This window comes from Equus asinus, chromosome 11 (genome assembly GCF_041296235.1).
Source record: "Equus asinus isolate D_3611 breed Donkey chromosome 11, EquAss-T2T_v2, whole genome shotgun sequence".
NCBI classification, from domain to species: domain Eukaryota; kingdom Metazoa; phylum Chordata; class Mammalia; order Perissodactyla; family Equidae; genus Equus; species Equus asinus.
The window spans coordinates 53,982,019-54,002,315 of NC_091800.1; the positions used below are offsets into that span (position 1 = coordinate 53,982,019).

The 20,297-nt window shown below is 33.9% G+C and overlaps 1 protein-coding gene across 13 annotated transcripts in view; it reads right to left on the reverse strand.

Moving 5' to 3' along the window:
• The window catches only part of MYCBP2 (MYC binding protein 2), a 255,017-nt gene that overhangs the window by 74,751 nt on the left and 159,969 nt on the right, over nucleotides 1-20,297 (reverse strand). For 7 of the 13 annotated variants that reach the window (XM_014859953.3, XM_014859954.3, XM_014859951.3 and 4 more), the window contains 6 exons: nucleotides 16,979-17,034; nucleotides 14,711-14,826; nucleotides 12,433-12,530; nucleotides 11,625-11,741; nucleotides 10,784-10,924; nucleotides 2,283-2,357 (listed from right to left, as the gene is read on the reverse strand). In XM_014859953.3, coding sequence (XP_014715439.1) covers nucleotides 2,283-2,357; nucleotides 10,784-10,924; nucleotides 11,625-11,741; nucleotides 12,433-12,530; nucleotides 14,711-14,826; nucleotides 16,979-17,034 — 603 coding nt within the window. The remainder of the gene's footprint in view (nucleotides 1-2,282; nucleotides 2,358-10,783; nucleotides 10,925-11,624; nucleotides 11,742-12,432; nucleotides 12,531-14,710; nucleotides 14,827-16,978; nucleotides 17,035-20,297) is intronic. The other 6 variants (XM_070520019.1, XM_070520018.1, XM_014859957.3 and 3 more) reach the window with 1 other exon arrangement.

A 20,297-nucleotide genomic window follows, 5' to 3' on the forward strand; every position in this document is an offset into this window, starting at 1 on the left:
ATTACGTCCATTCTGTAGGTTGGTATGGGTTAAAAAGTCTAAACTTCACTTCCTTCTATTTTTGTCTATAATAATTATTTATACATAGAGAAAATAGGTGTGAAGACTTTGGACACTTATCTACAAACAGAGATAACGATGAAAAATGTGCATAAAATATAGCTACATCTTAATATTTACTAGTTATGAATGAAATAAGAATGCTTGTAAGATTTTAACTCACTTTCTTAATGTAGTACAAATAAAAATATCTTGCTGGATTTGCTAGGTCATTACTAATCAGTGATATATTAATGCTCTTAACAAAAAATGATTATATTTTTAGTAGAGAGGAGAGATTAACATTGAAGATACGTTTTTACATAAATACAGCGCATTTGGATATAAAAGAGTCACTTCTAAATTAAAGAACACGCTCTAAATTTTCTGTTGAGTCTGAATGCTGTGATGAAACTGTCTCCTACATGAATGCAACAAAGAGAAATAATGGCCTTCCCATATTTGCTCTTCCTTCCAACTACATGTAAATGAAAGTTCCGCGCTGGGGGTTCTTCCACTGTCATTATTATTCCTTTAAAACAGATTTAAATGCAACTTTTAAATACAGTAATAAAGACCCTACAAATTGCTTTATGTTCAAATGCATTAAAAGATGACCATAATGGCACATTTATTCAAATATTAGGTTAAAATTAAATTAATATTTAGTAATATTTAGTAATGTTATAAATAGAATAAAAATGAAAAAACATTAACATATTATGCAAGATAAAATATTACTGAATAGCTCTATCCCTATACGTAGTCTCATACTAAGAGGTATGTATACATGTCCATTACATAGCAGGAAATAAAAAATAAAATTCTGACGCTAAAAAAATGTGGATTCAGGAATTCTGTGTGACTGTAACTTTAATTCAACATACGGTTGGTCAGGGAAAATTTTAAACACACTATTAACCTTTACACAATATTTTGTAAATTTCATTGGGGTGATGAATGATCATCGATTTTTACTTATACAAATATGCACTATGGACAATATTTATTTACATTTACTATAATTATAATACCATATTTATCCAACATTCTTTAGTTATATATCAGCAAGTCAATGGAAATGAGAATTTTAAATACTTGAACAATTTAAACTAGATTTACAATCTAAAATAAACTTAAAGTATGCATTTTATATACCTATGCATATATATTTGTAAAACTTATATATGCGCAAAACTACATAAATACAAAGAGAGCACTCAAAATAAAAATGGAGAGGTCTAAACCTTAAATTGTGCTACTACACTCACAAGGTTTTCAGTAAACATTTAAAAATGTCTAGTTGTGAATGATTAATTTTAGTAAACACATTATGTCATTTCATAGTTGGAAGAGGCAAGTTAGTCCTATTTACAACTGATTTTTTTTTAAATTACATGGTATGACGTTAAAAACAAGCAAATAATAGATTTAGCAAAAAATCAATTTCAATGATCTTTAATGATATAGCTAGAGCATTTAATTAAGTTATAACAGTATTTCCAAATTGGATCATTCAGGGTAATACTGAGAGGTAAATCGTGGCACAAGCTAAGAATAAATGCAAGTTATTCACCAAAAGGTAATATATGAGAAACTTTATTGATTTAATTGAATAAAGAAACTATATAAATAAATGTAAAAGAGTCTACCCATTTTTTTAATACTGAACAGTATATACTGTTTTAATACTGTTCAGTATTTAAAAAAACCTGACAGATATAAAATGACAGAACTGCCCGTCATTTTCAAACAATCCTAAAATACATGTTTTATTCAACACAGAAATGTAAGACGTGGGCACCAGCAGATGAGATTGATGAAACTGCAAAGTTTTTTTTTCCCTGCATTCCCACTCCAATCTCAGATGAACATTAAAAAGGGCATTGTGAAAGGCTAGGAAAAAGGAGAAGAGCCATAGGGTCAGGACTCTCCCACCTAAATAAGCAAGTTCTCAAAATGCTAGACTTCGATGCAGTGGTTGGAGAAGCTAGTCAAAAAATCAAATATAGCAAATTTGAAGTCATGTACAAGTTAAACTTAATAACAGATTCTTCGGCAGAAGTAGAAGGAAAAAGATTACAAGAGAAACTCAATTACAGCACTTTGTATAGATTCTTTTTGGTAAAAAAAAAATTTTATTAATCTTAAGCAAAAGCTTCAAAGATATAATGTAAAATTTGTTACACATGCTGAAATGAAATACCTGAATAATGTATGACTGTTCCTTACAGGTAACTCACCTGGGGGAAAAAAGCTTTGGAAGTCCATGAAAATACGTCCAAATCCCTGACTCCTTGGCTAGCATTAAAGATATTCTGAGCGACAAAGTTTAAGAAAGAAAAATATCAACAAAGAAAGGGAACAGGATATCATCTGTAGAAGATGCGTTCACAGTAACAACATTGTTCTGTACTCTAGCAGCAGCACTGGAATAGTATTTTACTAAAAGGAAACTGAAGCCACCTGAGTAAACCACACACCAAAGATATTCTGATAAGTTTTGTCAAAAGCTCTTCATGGATATAGTGTGTCATGCCATTTGCTAAAATTAAGAGCCAGACATGGATTTAAAGCTTACATCAGTCAACGCAAGAAGGAAACCTTAAAACTCCTTTAAATGACGATGTATCTGTTCCAATCGATACAAGCCAGATTTGTTTTATGACAGAAAACTGTCTGCTGTTTTATAAAGAAAATGTGAACAATATAGATTGTACAGATAGTGCAATTATCACAAATAATAATGGCATGTAGTATATGTGAACTATTTATTACTTTTTAAAGTAGAAAAAGAAAAAAATCAAAAAGTAAAAAAAGTCTAAGTCATTTCTCAATTTTCTTCTTTTTTATAAACGGGAAAAAATCATTTGGAAATATAACTGAAAGGTGTTAGCAAATTTGTTAAGAAAAGCATACAAAAAAATTCAATCTGAATCTTCTATCAAAAGACAGGCCTAGTTTTCTCCATCTCAAAGTTGGGGAAATGCACAGAGCATTCAGGATCACTACATTAAAGTCTAAAAATATTTTGTTAAAGAACCATCAATTTACAGCAGCATGGTCCGAGAAAAATCAACATTTTCACAAAATGTCTTAATGAAAATTTAAATGATACACATTTTGCATAGATATATCATGCCATTGAATATATTTATCTGATTTGAAGTTAAAATCTTTCCAGTGAGTAGCAATTACACAATTTTACTAAATAATGTATAGTTATCTTGAACAATAAAAGGATATTAAAAATGTTAATAAAAGTTGTCACCATCCAAGACCTCAACACAAAGAAACAACACAATTCCCAACCATTTATAAGGCATTTTAGATAATGAGAATTTATCTAATATTCTCTAGTTCCGTATTTTCCTCACATATGTTATGGACAGATGGAGACACACCCATATACATACATATATGCCAATTTAGAAATATAAGATAAAAAGCCAGTACAAATGAGTTTCTCATAATATGCCTACAAAAAAATGTAAAACAAAAGAAAATCCAAAGCCCAATCCCCGCTCCATGTCTAAAAATGGACAGTGGATAGGGTCTTTTCTCTTTAGGTGAAGTAGAAACATGTTGCAAAGCATTCTGAAATGCTGTTTTTTTGGGAAAAAGACGTCCTTATTGGTTCATCCACGTACATAAGAACTTGAGTATTTTCTGAATGGTTTTACTCCTTCAGAGAGAATAGTGGTGCAGACCTTTTGATGTAAAAGAATATCAAGATTTTTTTTCAGCATTTTCTATTTTTTAGCGTAAATTTTTCTAGTATTAAAAGCAATGTGAAACGCCTTGTGAAAAGCAATGCAGATGAAATTAGTGATAAAGAAGCAATGTGGTGACTGACAATATTTAAAGCTTGCACCTCTCTTTTATTTCAGCGTGCAAACAGGAGTTTCCTGAGTCTGAGTACATGAGTTAACATGTATAAGGATACTTTAAGGTGATGCAATGGCTAACCATGGTAATGAATTGCCACTAAAATCAATTTTGTACATGTTAATTATATGTGGATTCCAATTTCACACTTTTTTGCTTTGTTCTGCATTTGTAGAAAATTCTTAGTCCGCACTTGGTCTACTATAAGATTATTTTCAAAACGTGGTGCCCTAATAGAATTGCACTGATAATTATCAAGTACCAAAAATGCCTCAAATAGAAAGCTAGAGCTTAAAAATAAAATATACTTGCACAGTTTTCTTTTGAAAATTTAGGAAAGATTAGTCTAAAGATACGAACGTATATGAAAATATTAATTTCCCCAAAGTCTCAATTTCTCACTCTTAAAATATATAAATTGGCTTTCACACTGTATAATTTCATTGCGTAATATGAGCACCACTATATGTGTATGTGTAAGTGTATGTATATATATAATACACAAATATGCACACACATATCTACAATAATCTGAGTCATTTTATTCTCAAAGATTATTTAAAGGCAAAAAAGTTCTGTCAAGAAAATTAAAGCATACTAAAAACCTAATTAAATTAATGAGCATCAAATTGCAACTCTAAACTGATAATCTTTCAAGGTATAGAAGAAACCAAATAAGTGAATAATTTTCATGGTGAAAATACATGATCAAATATGCCAAATGCTCATGCAAAAAAATAATGATGATAATTCTTTCATTGTGCTGGAAAAGCACAGAATTAAGAATGGCCATTTTCAAAAGGAAAAAGATAAACTATCTGAGGAAAAGTAAACATAGCATATATACAAACAAGTACAGTGTTATTTTAATTGCTTCAATCTCATTCTGTTTAGGAAACTTAAACACAAAGCTAAACCATGAGATGAAGCTTTTGATAACCATCTAAGGACAGCACATTTATACCAATGGTGTATTAAGTAAATACTTAGTATTCACTAAGATTAAAAAACAAGTTATGCATACACATACACAAAAATCTATTAATAAAACAAAACCAAAAAATTGGGGGTATGTTAAAGCTGTGATTAGCAGGCATCATTAGGTAGCCCCCCAAAATGAAATTGGACATAAAATGCAAGAAACAATTGCTAATTTTACCCATTACCCCAGGTAATGCTATAAGACAGACTACCAAATAATGTTTTTTCTTCATCTCTCCTCCAAATCCTTGGGGCTTCAAAATTTGGAAAAATCCACCTACTTTCTACATGTGAACACCAATCAGCCTAAGTAGGCAGAAAAATAGTTTGTATACATGCGTGGAGATGTTTGGAGACCCAAATCACTTCTGCAAGAATTCAGATAACACAGGCAATACGAAGATATCTTAAAACACTTGTAATGAGGTATTTTCCACTTTCCTTGATATAAACTTTCTCTACCATTCAACATCCTTCACAATGCTGGAATTGGGCATATAAGTTTCATATCACTAATATCTCCTATCCTAGAAGTAAACTTGCTTTCCAAAAAATTTAAGCTCTATTCTAGGCAATCAAATGCATAATTGATTCTCTCTCTTTTTTTACCTATATGTTCCCCGATATACAAAACATTCTTTTTGCTCACATTTTATAGTTTCCAAATCTTTAGAATTTTAATTTAAAATCAACATTCCCCAAGTATGCCTTCTCAGACTGACCCACGTCACCTTCAACATGTATCATGGTATTCATCCTCACTCAACCATTAAGGTTATGAGTATTCACACTTATTTAATTTGGGAGTTCTGGCCAAAGTAATGATCTTTATAGCTATATTTACTTTATCCTTTTATAACTATATTCATCCTTATCTCTCCACCAGATTAAGGTAGACTAAACATAAAAGCATGGGTTTGGAATCACATCAACTGGGGTTCTAGAACCAGCTCTACTAATTTCTATTTGTGATGTTGGGAGAGCAGCTATCTTTTGTCATTGGAAAAATAAGAACGATAAAATATTTAACATCACAGGGTCACACTGAGAATTAAATGAAAGAATTAAAGTAAGGAGCATATATGTGTCGGGAATTATTTTAAGCAGCATGATCATACCAAACGCCAAGAACTAAATTCAACGAATGTTGAAAGCTTACTATGAGCAAAATGTAACATTTAACACTTTGGAAGAAACAACTATGAGTAAGAAGACATCCTTAATGAGCCCTTACCTTTAAGGAGCTTAACAACAGAAATAAGAGGTGTATAAATATAAATGAGCTGAAGGCAAGATAACCTAAACCTTACAGGTAGGTGGAGAAAGAAGTAAGTCTTTCCTACTTTTACAAAGAGCTACCTGAAAAGAGAGAGGGAAACAATTTCCCCAGTACTTATATGTTTTCTATCCCCAATCCTTTGCTTCACCCATATTGACTATTTATCAGTTCCTAAACATAGCATACCTCCATAACTTTGGACATTTGATTCTGTGTCTAGAAATTTCTTCACTCTTTCCTGGCAAGTTTTCTTCAACATCATCTCAAATGTCACCTCCTAAGTGAAGCCACTCTATAATTTATCACAAAGCAACTTAATTATTCGAGTATGATATGTCTATCACATTATATGGTGAGTATCCCAAGAGCAAGAACTGCACTCCATCTTAGTGATTTTGTATCTCTCCCCTCTGCCTCTCCACCCAACAACGACTTCTGAGCTTAGTATCTGATACATAATATGGACTCAATAAATATCTGCTGAATGAATAAATTAATAAATACAGCATTATTAGGAGGTACAGAGGAAAAAAGGTCAATAGAAATTTTTGAGCCTAGTCAACCAGGAAAATATTAGAAAAGTTAGAAAAAAATGGAAGCAAAAGCATTCTAGACAAATAAAACATAACATTTTACTATGATGTAAAATTGAACAGTGTGTTCTAAAAAGGGCAAGGTGTTCTAATAGACCATGAGCTCCTCACAAAAAGGATCTGCTTTCTTCATATTTATTGCTATTCTTATCATTGATTTAAAAATATTTTAAAAAATACACAGTCATAATATGAAAGCCTTGCTATTTAATCTCTAAACAAGAGCATTATTAAAGTGCTAAAACAGAGTTAAAGTCACATTTGAACTAAGCTGGAATGCCATTATTTCTTAGCAAAGTAATGATGTTTAAATAGAACTATTGCTAGGCAGGCCAAAATTTAGCTAAAGTACATATCTACAAAGAAAGCAAGAGTTCTGTTACATGAGTAGATAAACAAGACAGTGCAACAAGTGTCACTTTAAAGCTTATTCCTAATATGATTATTTAGGGTAATCTTTTTAAAAAATAGTTCATCAAATATTTAGTCAGTGTTCAAATTTCCAATCCCCACCTCCACCCTCCACAACAGTTTGAGTCAGGATTCAAACAATGTGTACGCATTGATGTGAATGCAAAATTGTTCTAACTAGAAAAGGTTGAAGAGGTAGAGGTAAAGATTGCTGAAGGCAACTTCTTGGTACTTTTGCCTCTTTGTAAGTTAATGGCATTGATCCTTGATTATTTCTAACTTTATTTCAAATCTCCCAGGTTTCACTTTCTTTATTGCATAGTGTTTTGCAATGATCAGCCATAATTATAGCTGATTTATTCACAAACAGACTGAAGTAAAAAGGGAGAAAAGGTGGAAAGTGTTTTTCCAGGAATAAATGTAGTAAGAGACAAAAAGAAAAAAGTAGCAAGATGCATTTATTCAGCTGTATTAGTTCCCTGAGGGGATGAGATGGGATCGTTACTGCCTCCATGCCCTATCATGTTTTGCCCTGCAGAGTAAGGTACTCATTAAAAACTTCTGACTGTATACGGGGCCTACTCCAGTCCCTACAGACAAACCTTGGAAAACTAGCTTATTTATTCTTGCCTAGGCCAGATTCTGACTCTGTGTGGGTCCTCATCTAACACCTGCACTGAAGCAACTCTACACCAGATCTGTTTGGAACCCTAGGCGAGTTAATTTTGCCACACTGTATCCTCTCTGTAATCTTTGGTCACCACATAAAATATAAACCCTTATGTCATCTACCTGTTCTCTTATTTTTATACTAAAGCTGCTCTATGCTTCTCCCTGACCCAACATCAAACTACTTCCATTCATCCCATGACTTTGTATTGTTTCTAATAGGACCCTTCTTCCAATGCAAACAAACTGGTTTTCATCTTTAACCTTGTGGGTCACAGTGCTGTCATCATCTGTGTGTCTTTGTGTTGATGTGGATGATCATCCAACTGCCTAGTCTTTTAGTTCTTACACGTAGGCAGTTCCAGTGACTTTCACTTCTACTGTACTTCAGCCACCCTCTCACGGCCACATTAATGGGCCATCTCATTCAACAAAAGGCTCTAACTATGAAATCAGACTCAAATATTCTACCTGATCACATGCACTGCCTATATCCTTTCAGCTCTTTAACTACAGCACACTCATTATATTCTTCTAGGATTTTATTAAGTCCTCCAAGTCTCTTGGATGCTCCATTTGTCCTTTCACGTGTCTAACTTAGGCCGGACTCCACAGTGGGTGAAGGAGGAAGGGCATCCAAAATGGATCCATCCAGTAGTCTTATAGGGTCCTTAGTGGCCCAATAATCCAAAAACAAGTAGTTTTTAATCAGATCCCTCTTGTATTTCTCTCAAACATTATTCCAAATCTTTACTGCTTTTCTAAACCCTCTAACTTAAGTTGTTTGTTTCAGTCTCAACTGATGACTTTCCTCTCTTCTCTTTTATGGAAATCATGGTCTCCTTCAACCTTTTCCCTTCCTCCTTCCATCCCTAAAAACTTAGCTACTGCCATGCATATCCCTTCCTCCTTCACAGAAACAACTCCCCAAATGTGCTCTTAATTCTATTTTCACCTCCTTTTTCAGTCTTCAGATTTCTCATCTAGATCTTTAATTTTTCCTCTTTCTATAGGCATCTTTAATTTATAAGGATCTCAAGTCACTACCATCTTTAAAATAAAAGAACCAGAAGAACCTGTCTTCTTAATGATACCACTCGAGTTATTTACATTACAATAGCAATTTCTTCAACATAAAGAAAGCCTAGAAAATACCAAAAGCCACTTCATTTTACTTTCTATCTCCAATATTCTGCATCTAGATTTTTCAAACAAATCAGTGACAACCTTCTCATTCACATTCTAGTGAAAACTCATCAACAAGTATTTGTATGGCTCACTCCATTCAGCTTTCTCTCTTACCTTTGTTACTGCCCTTCTCTCTGACCTCAACAGGATTGTCTACTATAAATTGTGTCTTGGATGGGGTTTCAAAGCATCAAATAACAAACACCAATGTTCCCAAATGAAACCATGGAATTCAGAACTTCAAAACAGCACTTCTTGCCTTTTCCTTTCTAGCTTTGTTTATTCTCTTGTTTTATCTGAGTGAATACTTTCCTTTTCCAAAAGCGTCTCCTCAAATGAGCAAAGGAATTAGGAAGAAAATTTTGGAGTGGAGGAGGTAGTAATGATAATCTAATCTAATATAATGCTTTATTAGGGACTTAAAATACACGAAAGTCTAAATTTGTCAAAATTTTTTAAAGAACTAAAAATAAAAAAATGGCTTTTATAGTTATCTAATTAAAGCCAATTTTTTAGCCACAGATCATAAAGAATTATTCTTTCTCTTCCAGATTAGTCCCTCTTTCCTTTTCATTTTTAACCACAGATACAAATCTGAGGCAAATTTAAGAAGATTTGATTTAAAATTTTATATCTTAATTATAGATTTACCATTGTTTAACTTAACTGCAGTAAAGCAGTAAGCCAATACTCTCCCAACTTTATCACGCATCTGTTAGTAAAAAATATATACAGGTATATCTCTCCCCACTGTACTATTTTAAACATATCCAAAAGAATATAAAAAAGAATGAGATCAATAAATATAAATAGAAGTTCCATTATTTTCTTTCCCAAATAATCATCTTCTTATAACTGCCCCTTTGGAGAACCTTACTGACCTATGAAGGAGAAAAACAAATAATATATTGAATGGTTTGATATAATTAACTTTGTACACTGATTTTTAAGAGGGTCAACTGTTTAAGACACTAGGGTTTTCTTAAAATAAAATTCTCCTCAGTGCTACTTATTAGCAGTGTCATACAGAGTACATACAGTTGACAGTGATGAAAAGGAAGAAAAATCATACTCTTCTCTTTAAATTACAAAAAAAGCTGTGGGTTACTATCATAGTTGGTGATATGGCAATCTTGTGAACACTGGCTCTAAGAATTCTACTGCATTTGTCAAAGAGGCTCAACGAATTCTCTCAGACGCTAGAATTTAGCTTCAACTAGAACACGACAGCACCACAAGTCTAAAAACCCATGTTTCATTTTAACTCAAAAGAATTATAAGGCAAAAGAGAGAAAAGATTCAAATTTAGACAAAACACAGAGAACTAATTACAAAATGCTAACATAAAAAACAAGCACGTTACACATGTTTTTGCACGTATAATAACATGGAATTCACAGATTTTAGTTTGGAATTCATTCTAAACAGTAATGTGAAGAAGAAAGGAAAGAAAATATGCAACTACTCTCATTTCCTACACATTTGAAAGGAATTCATTAAGCCTAGTTTTAATTTACTACTTCTCGCCTGTGATGAATCAAATTAAGTATTAAGGTCCTGAGCCTTGCCAAACTCCACCTTCATTACACAGAAGCTCTTAAGAATTTAAGCATTTATAAAATAAAAAGTTATTTAGTTGTGGTTTACCTCAGAACTGAAAAGCCTTAATTAAAGAAAGCCCTGTAATGAGGACACAGCACACCTATAAAGCTTTTTAAAACCACCTTTTACTTACGTCAACAGGCACCAGAAGACTCTTGCCGAGATGTTGATTAAAAGAGAGGCACCAGGCTTCAGTGTAACCATTCATGTTAGGAACATACTTCTTTATCGTCTCATCATTCAGTCTCAGCCACACACCATCATCGTTGTGGATCTACGGGAAATAAGCAACAAAAACGAGCCATGCCTTTCTGTAACTCCTCTGAGGGTAGAAAGGGCTGAAAGGCTACAAAGCAGGCAAATAATGTGGAATGTGGAGACTACACATCTAGTTTTTGCAGAAGGTAAGTATGAGAGAAATTTAAAGAAAAAAGCAGCAGGGAATGCCAAGCAATACAATAATTTACATGGTAACACTGTAGAAACAATGTCACTTAGGAGTTAAAGCACAAAGAAGTCACACTTTAAGATAAACAGTTTAAATATGAAATCAGAAGCTTCCCAAAGACATAAGTCTTCCTTCCTCTCAATTCAGATTTTAATAATCAGAAGTTACTTGGTTGTACTACTAGAAAAATGTACTGTCCAAAGTTAAAGCAATACAATAAACACATTTAAAAACAAATGTTTAAAAATTCAAGAAAAACTGTACCCATTTTCAGGGAGTAATTGTAACAAAGCACTGACTACTATGTTAATTGAGTTCCTTTCATGTTAAAAATATAACTTCAGTTACTTGTTTACTGACAAAGAAAATAAATGAAAGTTTGAAACTCAATGAACATATTCTGCAAAACAAATTTCCGAACTGCTTAAAACATATTCTAACAGAAGATCTGTAACGTTATTTTTGTGCAAACAACACAAAAACTTTCTGCCCAAAATTTATTACCCAGTGTTTCTTTACAAATTACCTCATCAATAAAAGTGATGGTGCCATTGACTTTCACTACGCCTATCTGCTCACTCTGAAGGGAAGGGTGGCTACGGACACGGAGCCCCGCACTGTCCTTGGCTACAAATTTTCGAACCTGAGAAGCAAAGATAGACAGTGAGACAGGGAAATCATGGAACAGAAGTCTTACAAGTAGTAAGAGGTAAAACTAAACAGATTTGAAAGTATAACTCTGAAAAGATTTCCAAAATTACTTGTAGCTCATTACCCTTTGCAAATAATAGTGGTTTATTTATAACAACAACAGTAGAACTTTTATAAAGTACTAAAATGTGTATTACTGAAAAAAATAAGATTATTAATATACATTTATAATTTCCTTCCTAAATTTTGAAGCCATATGATAAAATGGAGAAAAGAACCATTTATTTCCTTTCAGAAAGGTATGATATCCTACTACCAAGGTCTCCTTTTTACTAAGCAGTTTACTAAAATTTCTATACTTAATTTTTAGACATTAGGAAATTAATTTTTCTTTTAACCTTGAAAACCTTACACACACAATTTCAGTAGACTTTTTGTTAATTGTAAACTTGCAGTAAAAGAAAGTATACAAGGCCTATAAATTACTATAGCATTATACAAAGCAGCCAAAAAGTATAGGTTCTACAATTTAGACATGATCTGAATTACTATGAACTACTCTCCAAATTTATTTAGGGATATTTAGAATTCAAATATTGAAATCAAGTAAAACACTACATGTTTCACGGCCACCTTGAAGCATCAATGAAGAGAATTAAATCCTGATCTCACTCTACCCTAACCTTATTTGGCTGAGGTTCAGTCTTTGGTTTGACCAGCTGAGTTCCTGGCGGTATCATCCCCTTTGGTGGGTCTTTTACTTTTACTTCTAGGCCAGCATCTGTAAGAAAAGGAAGGGAACTGTAACATTTGAAAATAGACAGCAGGGAGGATCTTAAAACTAACCCTATAAACATTCACAGGCTATTTTAAACAATGAAAACAAATATCTGAATTCTGTTCTTTCAAGGTGATTGACATTTAATAGCTAAAAAAGAGAAATACTTGAAAAATGGCCCTGAGATTCTAAAAGGGAAAGAGGAGGGGCTCTGATTCTTTAACTGGAACATATGAAATGATAGGCTAAAAAAATCAAAATACTAAAAAAAGAAATCCTAGTGTGATTAAATGCTCTCTCACAACATCAGATCAGAGCACCACTCGTCATCCACACCACTCATCTCCATGACTAACAGGCAGCACAGCATGGTGGTTAAAGGCTGGGGTGCTCACGTTAGACTGCCGTGGATGCTCCCACATCTGCTGCCAATCGTCTGACTCTCTGTGCCTCAATTTTTTCCTCTATGAAATAGGAATGAAAATAGCACCTATCTACCTCACTGAGCTGTTGTCAGAACGAAATGATTTAAAATATATACATTGTGCGTAAAACAACGTTGGATATATATTAAGTGCTAAATAAATGTAAACTATTATCATCATCATTATTCTAATGAATTATCATCTGTCCTTGTCTATGGTCAAGCAAGGTCCCAGCCTACTAACAGTTTGGTCACCTCGGGAGAAAGTTGAGTTAAGAGGGCAGGCAAAAAAATAGATGATTTTAAGTAAATATGAATCTTTTTCTTCAGTTTCATTCCAAAAAAAAGATATAAGTGGATTTCTCTTATCTACTTTATATCAGTTTCCTTCACCCTACTATTAGCAAAAATGAAGCCATTCTTGACTACCTCCACTTTTGAATTCCTGCTGTAATTTGTTCCTCTTGCATGTTACTACTTATATTCTACTTTGTATGATTCTGTTTGCCTGTTTTACCTTGTAATTGTCAGTAAACTGTTAAGACTTGAAAGGAACTGTCTTACCCAAAACAATGTTTTGCTCAGAACCAACAAATGTTTGCTGAACTAAAGTCTTTATGGATATACTGAAATAAAGGAGAGTGCAGCAAAGGCTGAGGATAACGGCCTCTGGAACGGTACAGACAAATATGACATATCTGATACTACACAGTTGCATTAACATATATTCTATACAGTTACATCAATGCAAAGTACCTCTTTACCTCCACCGCAAAAACAAACTAATTAAACAAGAGTTTCCCAAAGACTATTTTGGCGGAATGTTAATCAGTATTACTTTTATCTCTACCTGGCTTCCTCTTCCCCACATACAAGGGTCTCAAGATTAAGGATTAAACAAAGTTAGACAAGATACTTCAGGACTTCTTAGAATGCCTAACATGTTAATGGGAATTGTATGAATGTCTAAGATAAGACTATAATATAGAGTCATCCCTTGGTATCCACGGAGGATTGGTTCCAGGACCGCTTGAGAATAACAAAGCCCTTAGCCGGCTCTCCGTATCTGCAAGTTCTCTGTATCTCATAATTCAATCCGTGGATGTGGAACTCGCAGATACTAAGGGCTGACTGTACCAGGTTTTCTAAATTTATCTGATCATAGGAACCCTTTTTCTCAAGGAAAGACAGTGTTACAAGGAATTTACATCGACAAACACTTATCAGGGTTTTCTTGTTCTGCTGATGTCCTATCACATGGATAGTTAAAAATAAAGAAAAAGATTAATGCCCAAAGGAAAAGCAATATACTTCTCTAAGTTAGCAGTGGATAAAGAAAATTCATTCATTCAACAGTATGTATTGAGCAGTCATTACATTCCAGGCACTGAGCTAGACTGGGACATCCAAAGATGAATGAGATGGTCTCTGCTCACAGCTAGGAAAGGAAGACAGATATACTACGAGGGGGGACCAGGTATGCATAGCCTTACACAGCAGCATGGAGATCATACCTGGTCAGTCACACTAGAGAATGGAGAAAAAGAGTCAGGAGGGCTATAATGACACCATAAATTATTGCAAAATTTTAAGGACTTATGAATGTACTAAGTAAATACTCATTACAAAGGAGGAAATGAAGCCCCAGATAAGTTATGAAACCTGTCCATGTCTATGACACAAGTTAAAGGGCAAAATAGAACCGAAAGACGATTTTGATTCTAGTTCTTTGTACTAACTATAACTTAAAAAAAATTACCTATTTCAATGCCATCAATGGTAACATGAATAGTGTAGAGTCCAATAGCCCCTGGAGTCCAATTTGCACAATAAGTGCCATCATTATTTACACGGATGAGCATATTCTCACTGGGTCTGAAAAGAAATAAGATGGATATTGGAAAATTTACTTTTGGTTAAACAGCTGACAACATCATTAAGACACATCAGCAAACACTTATGTTTTGATTGTATTATTGCAATGAATGGCAATCCTACTGCTTTGCCATACTATGTTTTCCTACTCTCCAAAATGACTGAATTTCCTTATTTTTTTCTCACCTCAAACCTCCATCGCCCTCCTTCCTCACACTCATGACCTCATCACTTTCTTCAGTGAGAAAACAGAGGCAATCATATTAACAAACCCCAAAGTTGCAATCAGATTAATAAAACACTTTCCTCTGCCTTCTCTCCTGTTACAATAGAAGAAGTGTCCTGGGTCTTATCCAAAGCCAGCCCCTCCACTTGTGTTGTGAATTTCATTCCCTCAACACTTCCATGCTGTAATTATCTTGTTCTCTCTCGTTCATCACCAATTTCTCCCACTTCACTGGATCATTTCTATTTCTATTTCATTTCTAGACAAACTTCAGAATCCTCCATCTTAACAAACACCTCCCTCCTTGATATTACAGCCCTCTCTAATAAAGTCTCATATCTCTTCTACCATTCATATCAAAATTTATCCAAAGAATGGTCTACAATCACCTGCTCCATTTCCTCATTTCCAATTCTCTTCCACAACTTATCCTTACTAGGCCTTTGTTCCCAACACTTCATTGCAATTGCTTATGTCAAAGTCACCAAAGACTTTTACCATGTCCCCAAATTCAATGGTCATTTCTTCGTCCTTAGCAATTTCTCAGTAGCATTTGATAACTGACAACTCCTACTTTCTTGAAATACCTTCTTTTTGCTTATGCAATTTTCTCCTTTTTTTTTTTTTTTTTTTTAAGGAAGATGACCCTTAGCTAACTTCTGCTGCCAATCCTCCTCTTTTTGCTGAGGAAGACTGGCCCTGAGCTAACATCCGTGCCCATCTTCCTCTACTTTTTTTTTTTTTAATATGTGGGATGCGTGCCACAGCATGGCTTGCCAAGAGATGCTGTGTCCACAGCCGGGATGTGAACCGGTGAACCCCAGGCCGCCAAAGCAGAACGTGCGAACTTAACCAGGGTGCCACTGGACCAGCCCCATCTCCTGGTTTTTTTCTTACCTCACTAGCCACTCTTTCTCAGTTTTGTTTTGTTGTCTCCCCCTCTTCTGACCATCCTTTAATTTATAGGATGCCCTGGGATTTAGGTTTAGGTGTTCTTTTTCCTTCCAATACCATCTCTCTAGTTAATCATTCATCTATTCCTCAGTTTTAAATACCATCTCTATATAGATGACTCCAAAATTTATTTCTCCCCTGAATTTCAAACTAATATTTATAGTTGCCTGGAAATAGCCCCACTTGGATAATTAAGAGGCATCTTGGCATCTCAATTTTAATGTATCCAAAGAAAAACTTTTATTTCCCACTCATGCCAGCACCCAACAAAACAAAATTTCTAGACTGTGCATTAAAACTCTACTTTGTATACATGTCAGATAAAGTCAGAGTAATCTATTAATAAGTCATGTGATATGTGATGCACTGAAAGGTATAAGTAATTATGCTTTTTCACACTCACTTTGGAGCTTTTTCTAAATTCTCTACAAAGTGATCTCTACAGAGTACAATCCATTTAATCATTTTTCCAAGCATTTATTTTAAAAAGTACCTCTCCCAACAAGCAAATAAAACAGTAAGTCAAAAAATCTGCTTAAATCAGGAGTTAGAATTATTTAGGGGCTGAAAAATTAAGATCTCAAGACCAAAAATAAAAATACAACACACACTGAAATCTCTCCGCAATTCATTAGGTGAAGGGGAAAAGGAATAATTGAAAAAAATAGCAAAAACAAAACAAAAAAAATCAAACTAACCAAGCCTAAAGAACCAATTTATGTATTTTTAGATACTAGTTCCTCTTTCTCTAGTACCTTACTTAGTATTATGCAATATACTGGCAGTATTACAGTTGAATATCAATACGCCTGCAAATCTATACATTATAAAATCTGTGGCAAATCTCTATTGAAATTAAAAACTGTTATAAAATATTTATTTATGGAGAATAAGGTTGGATTGCAGGATGATTTTAGATGCAAGCAGTTGAATGCACATGTTTCTGCTATGCTTTGAGAAAATAATCTTTACCTCTTAGGAGTTGGTGATGCAAAACGCAGTTCTTCAAATGAGTAATTTTCATAAACCTTTAAGAGACCAGTAAGAATCATAAAATCATTAGAAACATTCTTAATTAATGTAGTGGTAGAATATTCAATAAGTGGTGTTGAGACGACTGGTTATTCATCATATAGGAGAAAAAGAAAAAACTCAATTATAAATTCTAGGTGTGTTAAGAGCCCAAACGTAACACACAAAACATCAAAAAATTTAGAAGAAGCAAAAGATAATACCTTTTGAGTACATTTAAAATTTTAAAATTCTCTAAGACAAAGACACTATAAAGAGGGCAAAGATAAGCCTTCACCTGGGAGAAGGGAATTTGTAACTTACATAATCAAATGGGACATGAATCCATAATATATAAAAACAAATCAATAGAAAGGAGAGAAACAATACAAAAGAAAAGTGAGTAAAGATCATTTACTGAAGAAATCTGGAAGGCCAATAAGCATTTGAAAAGTTATTCAATTAGACTGGGAATCAAGAAAATGCAAATTAAAACAACAAAATAATCATATCAGTCATCAAATTATGCTGGTAAGAACCAAGTGCTAATGAGAACATGAAGTACCTAGCAGTTTGATACACTGCAGATGGGAGTGTAAGATTTGCCAGTATTTAATACAGCTGAAGATATGCATGCCTTACAATCCAGCAATTCCACTTCTAGACATATCTTAGAGAAACTCTTGCTCATGTACAAAAGAAGATACAAACAAGGATGTTTATTTCAGCACAGTTCGTAACAGCGAAAAAAACTAGAAACAACCTAAATGCCCATCAACAGGAGAATGAACAAATTATGGAACAGTAATACATTGGAGTACTTTAAGGCAGTTAAAATGAATGAACTACAGCTACACGGCTAAAACCTCAAAAGCAAGCTTGAGCAAAATACTCACAAAACAACGTGTATATGACACGAATTTTATAAACTTCTGAAAAACATTAAAAAAACTCTAAATATCACTTAAGGCAAATCTTTATTCAGTAAAGTATAAAAACATATCTGGGAATGAGAGCCATTACATTCAGGATAGTGGGTTACCTCTAGGGAAGGGCTAAGAATGGGTCCAGGGCAGGGTTTACAGAGAGTGCAACTGTGCTGGTAACAATCTGTTTCTTAATAAAAATAACAAAAACATCTGAAAGAATTATGGTAAAATGTAAAGACAAAAATGGGCTGCAGGTACATCAAACTTGTCACATTATTCCTGATAATTTTGTATTCCTGTAACATTACCAAATTAGTCATTATCTTGCAAGGTTCAGCTTAAGTTCTCCAACTGTTCATTCACTTCTAACTTCCACTGTGCTTATAGTCAAGACAAGCATACCCTCACCACTCACAAGCCCCCTTCCCTCTCCTCACCCTTTCTATTTTCACGAAATTTGATTTAGAAATGATCTGGCTGCCTTCACCTACTAAAAAGTTATAAATGAGAAAAATGTAATTTAAGGTTAAGTCTTTAGCAAGAATACAAAGGTGTGAATAGCAGGAAAATCCAGGTTTCCAGGTTCCCAATACAATGTGTTTTCCACTCCACCATTTTCTCTCAAATACATATTATTATATTTAATAATGAAAGAATAGATCATATACCACTTTTCTATCCTCCACGAGATTTGGCTCACAGTATCTGTGAATGGTTGATATAAGAAAATCCCTTTTCCTGGAACATGAATCACCATCTCAAAGAGACAGTTTGGGAAGGGTATTCTGTAACTGGTCTAACCCTGGGCAACTCAGAGCATTCTTGAAATACTGCTTTCAGTTCTGGTAACTGGACGTTCCAAAGAAATTATACAAATTTAAGCATGTTCATAGGAAACTAAAAGAATGATTAAGGAAGCAAGGAGACCAGAAACCAAATCCCTTAAATAAAAGTTGAAATGAATGAGAATGTTTAGCTTTGAATTTTTTAACTGTAGTGGACAACTCATCCAAAACTCCAGCTTTAATCTTAACTTCAACTTTATTTTAGCCACTCATACCAAAAGTCATAGACCTGTGACATTACTCAGAATTGTTCTCTCTCTGAAATGAAAACAAAACAGCCTGCCCAGTTGTTCTGCCTCAGTAACTCCTACTATGTCTATTCTTAGATTTCTAGTCCTTCTAACCCCCTCAACTTTCTCTCTCTGAATCCTCTTCCATCTTCCTTTCCAAACCAATTAGGTCCCACTGTCCTTTCTTTAAGCATCATATGCTCCACTCCCTTCTTTCACTATTCTTTTGATTAACTATCTGGCAAAATTTCAATGCTGAACCCAATCCAAATAATCTTATCCATGTTCATATCACTCACACCGCACTGTTTATGTATAATCTTCAATTTCAACTGATTCTTTAAGGATATCTGATGAATCTTTTCTGATCAGTCCTCTTTCATTCTCCACAATGACTATTTCATTTGTCCCCTTTGTTTCAAAATCTTGACTCTAAGATTCATCACTCCCATCTCCAAACTAAAACATAATGATTATTAATATAAGTAATTCTTTTGGCTGCACAACCTACAAATTTACTAGCATCTGAATTAATTATTTTCTTTTCCCTTTCCTGGTGGAGTGAAAGAGGCAATACTCCTCCTATTTAAGGCCAATTCCTGCATCTGAGGTCTAGATACTATTTTTATCTTTCTGAGTAGCTTCATGGTTTCCTTCCTCTAACTGTCTCCTTATCAGTATTAAAACATGTAAGTTTTTCTATACTCATTTCCAAACTCTAAACCCGTCACTCAATTCCATTTCCTCTGCTTCTTTTCATAAGCAAACATCTTAAAAGACTTACCTACACTCATTTTATCTTTAGCTATTTTCACTTCCTCTTCATTTATAAATTCATCAACCCACTATGCTTCTAAAACCACTTCTGCCAACATCATTGCTGAATTCACTGCTGCTAGATTCTTTTTAAAACTTCACTTCTGCAGCATAACATGTTAACCCTTCTTAAACTGCTCTTTCCTGGACTTTCAGGACATGCTATAAGGTAGCTGGGCAAAGTAGTTAGGAAAATCAAATCTGGAGCCAGACTCCCTGCCATTTGTGTGGCCTTGGACAAGTTATTGAATCTCTCTGTGCTTCAGTTTCCACATATGTAAAATGGGAATTAAAACAGTAATTCATAGGGTTGTTGTGAGGATTTAATGAGTTTTATATGAAAAGTGGTGGGGAAAATGGCAAAAGTAAGCACTGGTGTCCTAGTTTATGTCTTACCTGTTTGGCCAGTATTCCTACCAATGTGGTATGTATTTCTCTTCCCTTTTTCTTTCTTTCTTTT